The 16149-nt window shown below is 34.8% G+C and overlaps 2 protein-coding genes across 2 annotated transcripts in view; both read right to left on the bottom strand.

Annotated features, from left to right (window-relative positions):
- Positions 1 to 1891: 1891 nt before the first annotated feature.
- Positions 1892 to 8573, bottom strand: LOC131054524 (uncharacterized). Its single transcript, XM_057989055.1, has 4 exons — positions 8526 to 8573; positions 3182 to 3232; positions 2742 to 3028; positions 1892 to 2637 (listed from the first exon to the last, which is right to left on the bottom strand). The coding sequence occupies exons 3-4, from the start codon at positions 2757 to 2759 to the stop codon at positions 2080 to 2082; spliced, it is 576 nt and encodes a 191-aa protein (XP_057845038.1). The 5' UTR covers positions 2760 to 3028; positions 3182 to 3232; positions 8526 to 8573; the 3' UTR covers positions 1892 to 2079.
- A 392-nt stretch (positions 8574 to 8965) lies between these two features.
- The window catches only part of LOC131054475 (uncharacterized), a 29077-nt gene continuing 21893 nt past the window's right edge, over positions 8966 to 16149 (bottom strand). The window contains exons 3-10 of the mRNA XM_057989007.2: positions 13138 to 15717; positions 12996 to 13061; positions 12773 to 12891; positions 12446 to 12691; positions 12257 to 12361; positions 11278 to 12036; positions 9250 to 9564; positions 8966 to 9145 (exon numbers count right to left, since the gene is read on the bottom strand). Coding sequence (XP_057844990.2) covers positions 12590 to 12691; positions 12773 to 12891; positions 12996 to 13061; positions 13138 to 15717 — 2867 coding nt within the window. The 3' untranslated portion in view covers positions 8966 to 9145; positions 9250 to 9564; positions 11278 to 12036; positions 12257 to 12361; positions 12446 to 12589. The remainder of the gene's footprint in view (positions 9146 to 9249; positions 9565 to 11277; positions 12037 to 12256; positions 12362 to 12445; positions 12692 to 12772; positions 12892 to 12995; positions 13062 to 13137; positions 15718 to 16149) is intronic.

Here is a 16149-nt window from a genome sequence, read left to right as displayed (position 1 = left end):
TTTTACAAAATATATATACTAAATAAGTTCTACAAATTAATTTGATAGAACTACTATGTTAAAAATGATGATGATAATAATAATTAAAAAGTCTTTTCAACTCTCAGAGAAATCCTACATCAAAAATAGATATATTTACAATATTATCAACATATTGAAAAAGACATGTATTGGCCAACTTTGTATTAAAGGTTCCAAATTTTTTAACATAATTGATTATAAAGATCCCTAATAGCTAGAAAGGCTGTAAAGAAAGTTATAGATACATGTGGTAACTCATTTAGGGAGTTTACTACTCCATTGAATGACTAGGATAGAACCTTTCTAGTGATATTATTTTCATCTTTAACAATTTGTGTTGGAGACAATGCTTAGACACCCTTTTGTAATCTATGGGCTAAAACAAATTGTCTATCATTTTTCATTTACTTTATGATAAATTGGGATTCACGATCAGTTTACATTTGAATTATGTAAATATTACATTAAATAGTTTTATTAGATTAGATTAAACAAATAATGTTTGCTCATATTTATTTAGTTATTATTTTTTCTTGTAGAAAGTTATTTATTAGAAAATAAGGTTTAATAAAGTCACGATACAATGCACTGAAAATTAATGAGAAGAATCAATATATCATTTTATATTTTTTACCTCATTTGACTTGGTATTAGAGTGTTGTAAATATATGTGCCTATTTCCAATTAAGAAGTTCAAGAGGTATTTCTAAGGGTACCAAAAAAAGACTAGTATGAGGTTCCTAAAGAATTGAAATTTATTGAAGAGACATCGATTGCAAAGTTGGCATTTTTCATAGATAAAGACATGATATTATTTTGTGTATGAAGAAGGAGAGGAGGTTGCATGTTTTAATCTAGAAAAAAAAGTATATTCCATAAGAAAAGGCATTACAAGGGAGAAAACCAACATGATCTCATAATTATCAAAATATTGATAAATATAACATACATGAAAAGAAGCATTCATTCTACTATATTGGATGTGTATTTGTCTATAAGAGGTGTAGAAATTAGAAAGAACCATTTTGAAAACCTGAAGAGGAGGTTATATAAGTTTTCACACTCAAATTTTAAAAATTGGGAGGCATGTTTTCTAAAAATACTTATGAATTTATTTTATACAAAAATATATTGGTGTATGTGATGTTTTATGCATATATTAAGGAGGTATAAATATTTTTTATGAAATTCTTGAGTGAAAACCTTTGAAATTATTTAGATCTCTTGGAATAATTAGATTATTCATGTTTCTATAAATATCTATGAATTTATTTTATACAAAAATATATTGGTGTATGTGATGTTTTATGCTTATTTTAAGGAAGCATAAGGAGTTATAAATATTTTTTATGAAAATCATGAGTGCAAACATTTGAAATTATTTAGATCTATTGGAATAATTAGATTATTCATGTTTTTAAAAATACCTATGAATTTATTTTATACAAAAATATAATGATGTATGAGATGTTTTATGCATATTTTAAAGACGTATAAGGAGATAAATGTTTTTTTATGAAAATCATGAGTGCAAACCTTTGAAATTATTTAGGTCTATTGGAATAATTAGATTGTTAAAATTCAAATATTAATTAGTATTCTCAAATTTGAAGCGTATGTTTTTCCTACATGACAAATAAAATAAAATTAATTCTAATTAAAAATAGTTATTAGACATTATGATTGAAATTATTAAAAAATTACAAATTATGTTTAATATATTTAATTATGATAATTAATATTACCCCTATTAAAAACAGTATTTATAACCTACAATTCGAATAATTATAGAAAGAAAGAAAAGTGGATTCTACTATCTTGCCTTTTGTTAGGTACGAAAATAAATGAGATCATGCACATTAAGTAATAAATTTAATTATAAGGGCCCAAAAAGTAGGAGCAATATTGCAAGGAAGATAGAAATATAAAAGTAAATCTATCAATGTAGATGATGAATATGGAAGCATCCATTTTTCTATTTTGCCTATCGGCCCAGCCATTATATTGTCTATTAGACTTGCAATGACAGAGAGGTAGCACTGCTAGTTTATATCACGGCTACCAGAGATGCCCGGCACTGCAATTAAATCTAAACCTTTGAAAAGCATGAATACCATCCATCGAAACATCATATTTGTGCAATGCCGATCTCATTTTATTCCAATTTTCCAAATTTATTTTCTTTTCCTCTTTTTTATTAATTATTTTACCGTTGTATTTTGTGGCCTGCTCTATCATTTCTTTCATTTCTTTCTTCAACTCATCCAGTCTTTTCTCAAATGTCTCGAGTTGTCCTTTCATAACATTTTCGAATTCCTTTAGACTGAGCCTCTCCTTGCTTTCGTCATCATTGATTACCTTGCTTTTCTGGCCTTGAACACCTTTCAATTCTCGGGATTCCCTGTTGCTGCTTTCAGCAATGTCTATGATTTTAGCAACATTACTTTCGGGTTCTACCAATTTAACTGATGCCCTCTGTCTTTTGTCATGATGTTCTTTACTTATAGCCTTTGTCATCTCGCTCATATCACACAAATTGTTCTCTATAAAATAGTCTACCAACATTAGCAGTGAATCTCCATGTGAATCAGAGGTCTTACGAACACTGTTCCATTTCTGCAATAAGTGGTAACAATTTACAATTCTCAACATTTGTTATTTTCCCATATAAGAATAACATTTTGTTTATTCAAACAGAGAACTGATGCAGTAAGGCATACCTCTATAAGGATATTCATGTTTCCTTGCCATTGCCAACATATGCATATCCAGGCGATCAACTGTACCTTCCATCCAAACACATTTCTTGCTTCGTTGTTCAGGCAGAGTATATTCCTGACCAATCCATGGTAATTCAGTAGAACTCTCCACTCTCGAGGCAGGAATTGTCTGGAGTCTACAGTCAGTGTGTGGAAAAAGCAAAGCGCATCCTCTTCTCCTTGGCTATACCTTACGAATAGCAAGTCTCTTATTTCGCTTATGAAAAATGAACTGGATTTTTTGTTGCCTGTATGGACACGTCTGTTTAAGATTAATATTATTGAATGGAATTTCAAACGTGGATTAGAAACCCTCAAACGAAATTGTGCAAAACATAGTAGATTTCATTTGTTAGTTACTTCTCTTTTTCTACTTGTAGTCAGGATTTCTAGAGTAATACCTGCATCTTCTTCCTTTTGTGAACGAGCTTCCTTTCTGGTGTGGACTGTATCTGAAAGATAAAATCAAATTCCATTATTTATTTTTATTTCACTGTAAAGTAAATTATTCAGTTCGTTTTATAAAAACAATATCTTTAAATTTGGTTGTCTGTTTAAAATTACTATTATTGAATGAGATTCTAAATCTCGATTAGAATGCCTTTAACGAAATTGGTGCAAAATAGTAGATTTCATTTGTTAGTTACTTCTTGTAGATGTTTGAAGCTGAGATCTTCCTTGAACATGCAGCTCCAGTTTGGACATGAATCTTTTCATTCATCACCATGCATAAGCTATTTTTAGTTTTGTTTTTTACATGAGTTTGTTTTTAGTAAATAAAGCATGATGTGCATGCACTTATTGTATTCTTAACTTATGGAGTAGTTTGTTTTTAGTTTGAGAGACTGAGTAGCTTTCCATGTAATGCTGAGAATATATTTAGAACTATAGTTATTATTAATTCTTCTAGGCTGCAAATTCTTTATATATATAGCCTCTATGTAATTTTTAATTATGCTACAATAAAAAAAATTGGTGTCTGCAGGGCACTTTGTTTTTTATTTTGAATTGCGATTTCTTTTTGCAATTTATTCTTTTGTTGTTATTGTTTGCTCTCTCTATTATTATTTTTTATTAATCAGTTGGTTCAGAGAGGATAGGTCAGGTTCAAAATTCTACAAGTAGTATCAGAGCAAGTAAAATTGTTTTGGGTTAAAGTTTTATTGTTGGAATTTCGCCAAAGTTAATCATGTCGAATTCTAACCATATGCCCATTCCAGAATTTGATGGGAATGATTATGATTATTGGTGCATTAAGATGTTGCCCTTTTTTATTGGAAAAGATTTGTGGGAGATTATTGAATCAGGTTATGAGGAGCCAGTTGATTAGAATGCCCTTACAGCCAATGAAAGAACAACAAGAAAGGAAGCAAGGAAAAAGAATGCTCAAGCTTTGTTTCACATTCAGATAGCTCTTGATAAGAGCTTATTTCCAAGAATATCAGGAGCAACGACTGCCTAAGATGCCTGGAAGACTCTACAAGAAGCTTACCAGGGTAGTGATCAAGTTAAAGTGGTCAAGCTTCAAACATTGAAGCGAGAATTCAAAAATTTGAAGATGCAAGAAGCTGAAAGTATAAGTGATTATTGTGTTAGAGTCAAAGATGTTGTCAATAAAATGGCTACACTTGGGGAAATTGTAAGCAATGAAGTTTTGATTAAAAAGGTGTTGAGATCTTTGACACCCAGATGGAATCATCTAGCAATAATCATAGAAGAAAGCAAGGATTTGACAAAACTACAGTTTGATTAACTGGTTGGATCCCTGGTGTCTCATGAAGAAAGATTGAAAGATTCTTTTGAAGGTGTAGAGAAAGTGTTTTCCTATAAATTGCTAATTACAAAAAATGAAGATGCAAGCAGCAGTAGTGCCAAAATCAATCAAGGCCAAGGTAAAGGGCAAAGCCAAAATTCTTCAAGAGGTAGAGGAAGAGGTGGCTCAAGAGGAAGTGGTGGTTTCAGAGGAAGAGGTAGAGGCAAATTTGATAAGAGAAATGTTCAATGTTACCATTGTAATAGGTATAGCCACTTTGAAAGAGAATGCAGATTGAAAGAAGGTAAAAGTGCTAACTATGCTCAAGAAAGTAGTGAGAATCCTCCTAATCACTTATTTTTATTTTATGCCAAGGGTGAAAATACTAGTAAAGATGTTTAGTACCTAGATTCTGGATGCTCTAACCATATGACAGGGAATGAGAAGTTGTTCTCAACAAAGGATGGAAGTTTCGAATCCAAGATCCCGCTTGGTGATGATAAATCATTGGAGGTTGCTGCCAAAGGAGCTATAGAGGTCCAAACAAAAGAAGGTATAAAGAGTATTTATGATATTTATTATACTCCACAATTGAAGCACAATTTGTTATGTGTTGGGCAGCTATGTGAGAAAAATTATAAAGTAGTCTTTGATAATAATACATGTACTATCTACAATAAGAATAAGGGTAATAGGGTGATCAGTGTTGTTCCTATGACAAGAAATAGGATGTTCCCCTTAAGGTTCGGTGAACATAACAATAGTTTGGCAAATATGGCTTATGAGGATTCAAGTTGGTTATGGCATCTCAAATATGGGCATTTAAATTTTCATAGTTTGAAGTTTCTAACCTCTCATGCATTAGTTTCTGGTTTGTGAAGGTTGTGCTAAAGGAAATCATGCAAGAGAAAAGTTTCCAAAGGGCAATGCATGGAGGGCTCATCACCCACTTAAGCTTGTTCATTCAGATATATGTGGTCCTATGCAGACTAAGAGTTTGGGTAAGTCATTATATTTCATCACTTTTATTGATGATTACTCACGAAATTGTTGGGTATATTTTTTGAAGGCCAAAGATGAAGCCCTATATACATTCAAGAAGTTTAAAGCCCTTGTGGAAAATGAGAAAGCATGCAAGATCAAGTGTTTAAGAATTGATCGTGGAGGAGAATTTTTCTCAAAGGCTTTCCAAAGTTATTGTGATTTTAATGGCATCAAGAGGCAACTTACTACTGCATACACACCTCAACAGAATGGAGTAGCTGAAAGGAAGAATCGTACTATGGTTGAACTGGCAAGGTGTATGTTACAAACCAAGAGATTGAGCAATTCTTATTGGGGAGATGCAGTTGCTACATCAGTGTACATCCTCAACTATAGCCCCACCAGTGCACTAGAAAAGATGACTCCTTATGAAGCTTGGTATGGTAAAATGCCTAATGTTAATCATTTCAAAGTTTTTGGTTGTTTGGCTTATGTGCTTGTACCTGATCAAAATAGACAGAAGTTAGATGCAAAGAGTGAGCCATGTATTTTTATTAGGTATAGTGAGAAAAGCAAGGCTTATAGATTGTATAATCCCCTCACTAACAAGCTTATTGTCTCAAGAGATGTGATTTTTGATGAAGGGGAAGTTTATGGTCATCAAAAAGGCCATGTTGAGAAGCCAAAATTTGTTTTGAATGATGATATAATTGCTGATATTGATCTTGAGTAGCCAACTAATGTTCATGTATCCAATGGTTTAACTCCACCAAGCAACCCTTCATCAAGTTCTCTAGTACCAAGTTCAAGTCCAGCTTCTTCTCCAAGTTCTACAAGGAAGGTAAGGAGATTGAGTGATATCTACCAGAGGAGTGGAAATCAAGTATATGAAGAAAACCCAATAGGTGAGATAGTGAATTTTGCTTTATTAGCCAAGGCTGATTTTGAACCATCATGTTTTTAAGATGCATGTACTAATGAGGTTTGGGTGAAAGCCATGGAAGAAAAAATGGATTCCATTCATAGGAATGACACTTGGGAGTTAACAAAACTTCCACATGATAAAAAAAGGATTGGCACCAAATGGGTCTACAAGACCAAGTTTAATAGTGATGGGAGTGTTGAAAGACACAAGGTAAGATTAGTTGCTAAAGGCTTCACATAGAAGTATGGAATTGATTATGAAGAGACATTTGCACCAGTAGCAAGAGAAGAGACCATAAGAATGTTGATTTCATTAACAGCTCAGAAGAAGTGGAGCATACATCATATGGACGTGAAAAGTGCCTTCTTGAATGGGTACTTAGAAGAGGAAGTATATGTGGAGCCGCCACAAGGTTTTGAAATGGAAGGAAAAGAGCATCAAGTGTACAGGTTGAAGAAGGCTTTGTATGGCCTCAAGCAAGAACTAAGAGCGTGGTATGCCAGGATTGATGGATACTTTCAGGAAAATGACTTCCAGAGAAGTAAGAGTGATCCTACCCTTTACTACAAACAAGAAGGTACTGATATTCTCATCATAAGTTTGTATGTTGATGATCTTTTGTATATGGGTAGTAGTTCTAAGATGAAAGATGAATTCAAAGCTGCTATGATGAAAGAATTTGAGATGAAAGATCTTGGTCTGATGAAATATTTTCTAGGAATGGAGGTTTATCAAAGTAAGGATGAGATTTTCATTTGTCAAACAAAGTATGCACAAGATATGCTGAAGAAATTTAATATGACTGATTGTAACCCTACCTCCAGTCCAAGTGCTCATGGAGTTTTTCTATGTAGAGATGATGGCGCTGATTTAGTTGATGAGATAGCTTACAGAAGTATTGTGGGGAGCTTGATGTTTCTAATCCACATGAGGCCTGATATTGCCTATTTAGTTTCACTTGTTTCAAGGTATATGACAAATCCAACTGAAATACATATGAAGGCAGCCAAGAGGATTTTGAGGTATGTGAAAGGGAACTTAAGTTTTGGTATTCATTACTACTCATCTGAAAAGTTCAATCTTGTAGGCTTTAGTGATTCAGATTGGGGAGGTAGTATGGATGACCATAAATCTACATCTGGAAATTGTTTTTCTTTTGGTTCTGGTTTAATTACCTGGAGCTCAAAAAAGCAAAGTATTGTTTCCCTCTCATCTACAAAAGTAGAGTATGTTGCAATTACCTTAGCAGATACACAAGCTCTTTGGCTCAGAAAATTTTTGGAAGAAATTGGAGAAAAACAAATTCAGTCTACAGTAATTTATTGTGACAATGTGAGTGCCATCAGGTTAGCTAAGAATACGGTTTATCACATCAAAACAAAGCATTTTGATATGAAATATCACTTCATACGAGATTTGGTGCAGAAGAAGAATGTTGAATTGAAGCACATCAACATCCAGGATCAGCTAACAGATATATTCACCAAAGCCGTTGCAAAAGCTCAGTTTATAGCACTACAAGATAAGATTGTGAGCCATCTCAGCATCAAGGGGGAGTATGTAGATGTTTTAAGCTGAGATCTTCCTTGAACATGCAGCTCCAGTTTGGACATGAATCTTTCCATTCATCACCATGCATAAACTATTTTTAGTTTTGTTTTTTGCATGAGTTTGTTTTTAGTAAATAAAGCTTGATGTCCATGCACTTATTGTATTCTTAATTTAGGGAGTAGTTTGTTTTTAGTTTGAGAGACTCAGTAGCTTTCCATTCAATGCTGGGAATATATTTAGAACTACAGTTATTATTAATTCTTCTAGGCTGCAAATTCTTTATATATACAGCCTCTATGTAATTTTTAGTTATGCTGCAATAAAAGAAATTGGTGTGTGCAATTCCAAAAAACAGGTCACTTTGTTTTTTATTCTTAATTGTGATTTCTTTTTGCAATTTATTATTTTACTGTTATTGTTTGCTCTCTCTATTATTATTTTTTGTTAATCAGCTGGTTCAGAGAGGATAGGTCAGATTCAAAATTCTGCACTTCTCTTCTTCTACTTATAGTAAGGATTTCCAAAGTAATACCTGGATCTTCTTCCTTTTGTGAACGAGCTTCCTTTCTGTTGTGAACAGTGTTTGTAAGATAAAATCAAATTGAATAATTTATTTTTATTTCACTGTAAGGTAAATTATTCAGTACATTTTATAAAAACAATATCTTTAAATTCGGTTGTCTGTTTAAAATTACTATTATTGAGTGAGATTCTAAATCTCGATTAGAAAGCTTTAAACGAAATTTCTGCAAAACATAGTAGATTTCATTTGCTAATTTACTTTTTCTACTTGTAGTCAGGATTTCCAGAGCAATACCTGCATCTTCTTCTGTTTGTGAATGAGCTTCCTTTCTGGTTTGAACAGTGTCTATACGATAAGATAAAAATTCAATTATTTCTTTATTTCACTCCAAAGTAAATTATTCATTTCATTTTATACAAATCATATCATTAAACCTAGTATTTCTGGGAGTCTGCCGCTTCGAGAGAGAAAAATAATGTAAGACCGAAAATATGACAGAGGTCTCCACATCTTACTTATTTGTGCTATCTCTGATTGAGCCTGGAAATCTATTGCGACTTCTAGCGCTGCTGTATATTGTGATAGATCTTCTCCTCCACAAAGTAGGCTCGACTTTCTTCTATCATCATCTAAGAATAAAATTAACCAGAAGTCTGTTTTCTATTAGTGACGAAAAGCAGTGAAAGGTCACTTTTTTCGTTTAAAATCCTCTAGCTAGTAGTTTTACTCTTACCTAGCTTAGAAGTTATTTTGTGCTTGTCGTATGTTTGTGATGCTGAACCATAGTCCTTGCTTCTGCTTGAAGACGTACCCATTTGTACTTCTAAAAATCTCCTCGCTTGCATTTCACTAGGATGAGGAAGGTCCAGTGGCAGTTGAATTATTTTTTGTAAATACTTCTCTGCTAGTTCTTGTCTAGCTTCCATCGACTTTTATGTTTTACATCTCCATATTTTTTAATTATTGCCTTTTGTATTAATTCTTTGTCCATTGCTAAGACTACACTGATTTGACACACCGACAATACAAGATTTATGGCTGATAGTACCTGTACCACACATAAAATAACTTAGGAAGAAATTTGGACTTGTCAACCGTTCGATTCAGACAAACTTTACCACACACAAAATGTTACCTTTGTTATGCTGCATTGTCCTTGATGACAAAAAGGTTTTGGTGACTATATAGCTTTATCTCTATGAATAGTGGACAGGTGTAAGCAGATTAATTTTTGGTATTCATTGATAGTGAAACTTTTTGTGGAAGAGAAGAAGGTAGGTTCAGTGACCAGTGGTTCTTCAAATTCGCATTGTGGTACTTTTTGATTTAATAATCTACAGGTATGAATGCTTCAGATGGTAATATTTTATGGCTAATTTTGTGGGGATTTCTCGCAATTGTTTTAGCATCAAATTGTCAAATTGTTATTTTTGGAGTATGTTTTGTGAAACCGTGAAGGGTCAAAAGTCAAAAAAAGGAAGTGAAAGAAAAAAAAGAAAGAAAGATAAAAGTGTTTTCTCTTGTCAAACCATGAAGGGTAAAACGTAAAATGGAAGTGAAAGAAAAAAATAGAAAGATAAAAGTGTTTACTCTTCTATTTTTTAAAAAAAATGAAAAAGATGGTCCCGAGTATTTTTCCAGTTATCAAAAATGCAAAGATTAAAAATATCTTTCTTGCTACTATATTCTTCCAAAGAAATAATCACAAGTAATTTTTTTTTGAAACAAAAATTGGGAAAAGGAAAGAAGTATTTCTAAAGAGATCCTATGGAGTACATTTATTTTGGTGATAAATTTTTATTAACTCCAACCTAAGTTAGGGTTTGGTAACCCTACTCAAGGATGAACACACAAAACAGTTTTATTCCGGTTGTGATTCAGTTCTATCAAACCAGTTTTATTCCGGTTGCGATTCAGTTCTATAAAACCCGTATTATAGTTTGGGAACCTCATAAGTTGGTTTTGCTTGATGAAGGATAGATCTCTTGAATATAACAGGGTGTAACGAAAAAAAAAATAGATATGGCGGTGATAGACCATCTTTTGTATTAATCTTGTTCAGTGATTGACAAGTTGAGAGTTGCATAATATGATGCACTTCTGAATTTATCAGTGCTCATAGTTGGAGATATTTTCTTGATATCATTTGTGACATAGGGGTCGGTGCTCCTTGAAGTTTGAGACTTCTAAATACAGTGTAAGGAGTGGGTGCTTCTTGAGATAATAAAATATTCTTTTATCGAGTGGTTTTTCTACCCCAAGAGGGTTTTCCACTCATGAAAATCTGTGTTGTGTGCTAATCCACTTTATGTGTTCCATTAGATGAATGCTCTGATACATTTATTTATGCTTCATTGTTGTTCTACAAAATTTTAATTCTTTATGTTGGTCACTTTGTTTTTTAATTAATTCTACCAGTCATAATTTGATGCTTTGACAAGTTCAATAAGAAGCATATCAAGATTACTCAATTATATATATTGTTTAATCAGAAATGCATGCTTCGATACAAGTTAGGGTGTCATATGTGTGTTAAAAGAGTTTTCCAAAGTAAGAAAAAATTAAAGAGAGTTAAATTGATTATTGACTCTGATTCACCCCCCCTCTCAGAGTCAATCCACTTCCAACACAAAATGCCTTAGGAAGAAATTTGGACTAGTCAACAGTTTTACTCCATCAAAACGTTAATAACTCATAATTGTAATTTGGTAAATGAGCATGACCAAAAGAATTATAAATGGACAAACTATATTTAGTGTACCTGCAATATCACAGATTCTTGACATCTATCCAAATCGTCTACAAAAACGATTATTCGAAGATTAGTCCCAGATGCAGGGGCTACATTCCGAACTTCAATGTCTCTTTCAAGGCATGTAGAATGGAAAAACAATGCTGACGACCATTTTGTAATCAAGCGCCACACCACGGCTAGAGTGTTGAAGACCCAGACAAAAGCAGTGAATACCGAATATGGTTTTTCACCAATTTCACCTTTCAAAAATTGAATATCTGAGATTACCCTTTCTTGATAACCCAAATATTTTGTATGATCTGGCAATGATATATAATTAATTAGCTGATTACTAACGGGTTTTAAAATGCCCACTACTGACTTGGTTATTTTCCAAACTACAATGACCATAGCTGCCGGTGGCCATGCATATTTTGCATTTGCCCATTCTTTGAACTTCTCACTGTCCAACACTACCCATGCAATCCAAGTAAATGAACAGGCCAAAACTAGTGCGAGGAGGCAGGGGAAAAAAAATTCAATCCATATGATATACTTTTTCTTCTTCCAACTATTTCTCCAACACGTGCTCAGCCATTGGGCTTGGGTCATGATTCCTTCTAATTCTTTTGAAATCTCTACTGCCATACCTGCCAATGCTTCTGTATCGTTCTTATATTTCCATGGATTGTATTGAACAGTTAGAACAGCCGGCACATTTCGGTTGACCAAAGGATCTGTGTTCTGTGGAAATTTTGCTTTTGGCTGTGCGCTTTTCCTTGTGAACTGACAATCAAAATTAAAGATAAGCATAATACCTTTATTTTTCAACTAATTATGTAAGGAACAAATCTAAACTAGTTGTTTCTAAAGAGAAAACTCAGAAAGGAGGAGATGTACACCTTCACCACGTCTGCAAATCAAAATTGAAAATTTATAATTCATTCTAACCTCTTAACAATTTCAAAATCAGAGTGTTGACCTAATTCAGAGTTAAAGGATTCACCATGTCGCTCCTATCCATAGCAGCAAGTGATTTAAAAATCTCATGATGTTTGATTTCATAGCGGTTTAGGAAGTGCAGCAGAGACTTTTCTTCGTCATATCCGTTCTAACAAACAAACATTTCAGGCAACATTTAGTTTAAAGTGCATATACACAAGTCATGACGAAGAGGAAAAAAATAATTATTCACCTCTCCCGGTCTTTCGGACTCTTCACTTTTCTTAATCCAGCTTCGAATCTTATCCGATAAGATTTCATAAATGTTTCTCATTTCCTGTCTACAGTTAATCTGTCTTACTATTTCGTTATATTTCTTCTTTCCTTTTTTGGATAATTAACAGGCTTTCATATCGGGAAATTCTAAAGCTGAACTTGGTAATTTGGAAGATGGAATTAGTGCCATTTGTGCTGCTGTTGTCAGTAAAATGACTTCTGTCTGTATTGTAACCACCACAAATATAAGTCAGGAAAATTGGCTTACCAAATTTTACAAATTAATGTACAAAATAAGTTATACCTGAACAAGCAAACTGGACTTGCCCTTTCCCCATGCACCAGAGATTCCCACGGTGATCGGTGGTTTTAAATAAGGATTTAAAAACAAAGCCGCCAGACCACGTGCATAGTCAATCCTTTCTGCTCCATACACGCCCAAGGAAGATTTTAGAAAACAATTTATAGCGTCTCTAGATTCAAGAAAGATATCTTCTCTGTTTAAGGAAGAGGGAATTATTGTTTACCCGGATCGTCTGAGAGGGCTGGACGATCGTTTCCCCGTTCTGGAATAATATCAAGTTGTCTTGAAACTGGAAGTAAAGCTTGTGTCATGAACAAGTGGTATTGTGATATAAATAATGTAGAGCAGATATGACTTAAAAATACCTTTTTCTACATTTTCTCTTCTTGTGGGCTCCAACCTTTCCAACCATTCTTCATCGTAAATGTCTTCGATTTGGTAACCTAGGGAGACGAGTTCTTTGCTCATTTCTGTATCTCCCAGAGAAGAAGCCGTCTTCAACAAATTGTGTGTATTCATTTTCTCAGTAATCTCTCTCTTTTTATCTACAAGAAACTTGCGAATGGGATCATCTTTGCTTAGATTCTCGTCAGCAGTGCCTAAGCCTGCTGGGGAGGCCCATAATAGGAGCGATTTCTCTTCATAGGAATTACAGCTTGCTAAAAGGAAATCAGCCAACGTCCTTTTGTCTCCTCCAGTTTTGGCTTGAAAAGCGTAATGAAGTGCAGTTCTGCCGTCACAATCCCGCTTATTGAGCGGGTGGGCACCTTCTTCCAAGAGAATCCCGATAGTTTCTACGTCTCCACAGATTGCGGCCTTATGAAGGGCTGTTTGCCCACGGAAATCTCCTCTCTTCAAAAATGCCGAGGCTTTTTGTGCAAGGAAGTCTCTTCCCCTGAAATATTGGTTACTATCGTTACGGCTTCGAGAAAGGAGCACTTTCACCAGGTGCTTTTTTCCCAATGAAGCAGCAACGTGTAATGGTGTCAGGCCGTTGCGGTCTCTCAGGTCATCGAGACCTATATCTTTTCTGGAATATTCGACGAGCAACATCCTTAAAACAGCTTCCTCATTCTGTTTTCCATGAACTGCATCATATAAAGGGTTTCGGCCGTCCCTGTCTTTAAGATCTATTACTTTTGGATTTATATCCAAAAGATATCTGCAGAGCTTCTCATTTCCCTTCAAAGCCGCCTCATGGAGAGCAGTCCTCCCTATTCTGTCGCAATTGCATACCAACTTTTCCTTTTCTTCAATATTTTCCAATAAAATGCTGACCAAGTCGACTGCCTTACTATCATCATCACCCATAGCAGCCAAATGCACAAATGTTTTTCCTTCGTCATCACATTCATCAACTGACAACTTTGTTCCCTTCTGAAACAACTTTGTAACAATATATACACAACCATTGAGTAAGGAGTAACGTAGAAGCTCATTTAGATCCACTTTATTGAAATAGGCTTCTGGCTGTCTCAACTTAGATAACAAAGTTGCTACTAATTTCATATCTGTGTCGGCAACTGCTGCATCTAAAGGGCTGTGTCCTCTTTTGTCTTTTAAATCGACAACTTCAGTGATATCTGGATGTTTAATAAGCACATTTACAACTGCATTTTGCTTCTCTTCCACTGCAATATGAAGGACTGTCTTGCCGTCTGTGTCTTGAACGTCTGGTTTCGCTCCGTTATCGAGAAGTATTTGACAAACACCGGCGTGACCCAGCAAGGAAGCAAAGTGAATAGCTGTCTTGTTGTCTTTGGCTAGAAAATCTGGTCTAGCTCCATGATCAAGAAGCATTTGACACTTGAGAGCATGACCCCGCCAAGAAGCAAACTGAAGAGGGGTCAGTCCATCTTTATTTGGAACGTTTGCTAACTGCTGTTGTTGTTCCCTATGGCACTTATGAAGCAAAGATTTTGCGACCTCCTTTGCAATATCCTCATCATCTCTAAAAGTTATAGCGGATTCCAGTGTTGTCACCTTTTCGCAGCCTAAAGTTGCATAGCCTGATCCAGGCTGAGCTCCGCATTGTAGTAACATGTTTACTACAAGAATATCATTCTTTTCGTCCGTTTTTAGACGACGAGAAACATTGCCACTGGCTGCGATGACCAAAAGCTTGTTGAGAAGATCGTAATTTCCAACCTGATCGTACCACCTCCACATTGCGTTGTTTTCTAGCATCCGGTTAAAGCGTGGAAGATCATCTGACCCGCTGTTAGATGCCACGTAGAATAGCATCTTGCCAGCGCAACTGCCCCAGCAATCATGTGCCAGCGGTGCATGCATGATGTCAGTGAGATAGGAGGAAGCATAAAAGAGAATGAGTGAGGCAACGATAAAATTCCCTTGGCTTGAGGTTATCGTTCGCCCATCACTCTCGTCATTTACCTTACATATCTGTGCAAGAATGCGGTTCCCACAAAATTCTACCATCGACCCTGCAAAAGATTCAGACAAAAAGTTCAAGAACACGTCTGCAATATTATTCCAGTCCATACCTCCCTGCCTAGCTAAATGTTCAAGCCAGTAGGGCTCCAGGGACCTTGGGAAGCAAGACTCCTCAACTTCAGCTGTAGTCTTAAAGCCAGATCTATCGTATTGCTGTAGGTCTTCTTCATTTACAATTTTGATCAAATTGGATAGCACCTCTTTCCCTGAATGTGACCCCAAATAAGTTCTCTTAGCCGCTTTTTCACTCACAGGTACATTATCGCCAAGCTTTCTGGCTAGTGAACAAACCACCTTATTCATCTGTTTAAATTTGGTAGGATCAATGAATGGAATTCTCCCTTGCCTCACATCTTGTAAGTCCATAGTATCCGTCTTCGTCCACGAGTTTAACAGCCAATAAATAACTTCATAATTCCAGTCATCGGCACACAGGAACAATGCCGCTTCCTTTTGTGTGTCGCAGATATTAACATCGGCGTATGCACAACCTGAAACTACAGTATCAGTATTAGTTAATCATTTTTCAGCATCTCTACCTGCATGATGAAAAGTTATTTTCTCTTCCAGTTAACACGATCTCGTCTTTGGCAGGTTATGAAAGAGTGGTAGAGAATGGTGTTTACGATTACCAACCATGATAATGTAATATAATGTAGATATATCTAACATGATCGATGTATGTTTGTGTTGAGAATGAGAAGTCTAATAGTCATATCATCATTCCTTTTCTTAGTGACTCTTCATTTTCTATTTGTCTCATTTCAAAAGTTAAAACATTGTATTAAAATGATGAGTGCAGATTATGCATGGTCTGTGAGATCCAGTGAATAAAGTTATTGCCTTCCTTTCTTTTGGATGTACCTTGTAATGCTGAACCATGTAATTCATTATGTTATGTGTCTATATTTTATTGTCTTTGT

This window comes from Cryptomeria japonica, chromosome 7 (assembly GCF_030272615.1).
Source record: "Cryptomeria japonica chromosome 7, Sugi_1.0, whole genome shotgun sequence".
Taxonomy (NCBI): Eukaryota; Viridiplantae; Streptophyta; class Pinopsida; order Cupressales; family Cupressaceae; genus Cryptomeria; species Cryptomeria japonica.
The sequence above is the reverse complement of the archived record's forward strand: the minus strand, read 5'-3'. Positions and strand labels throughout refer to the sequence as shown.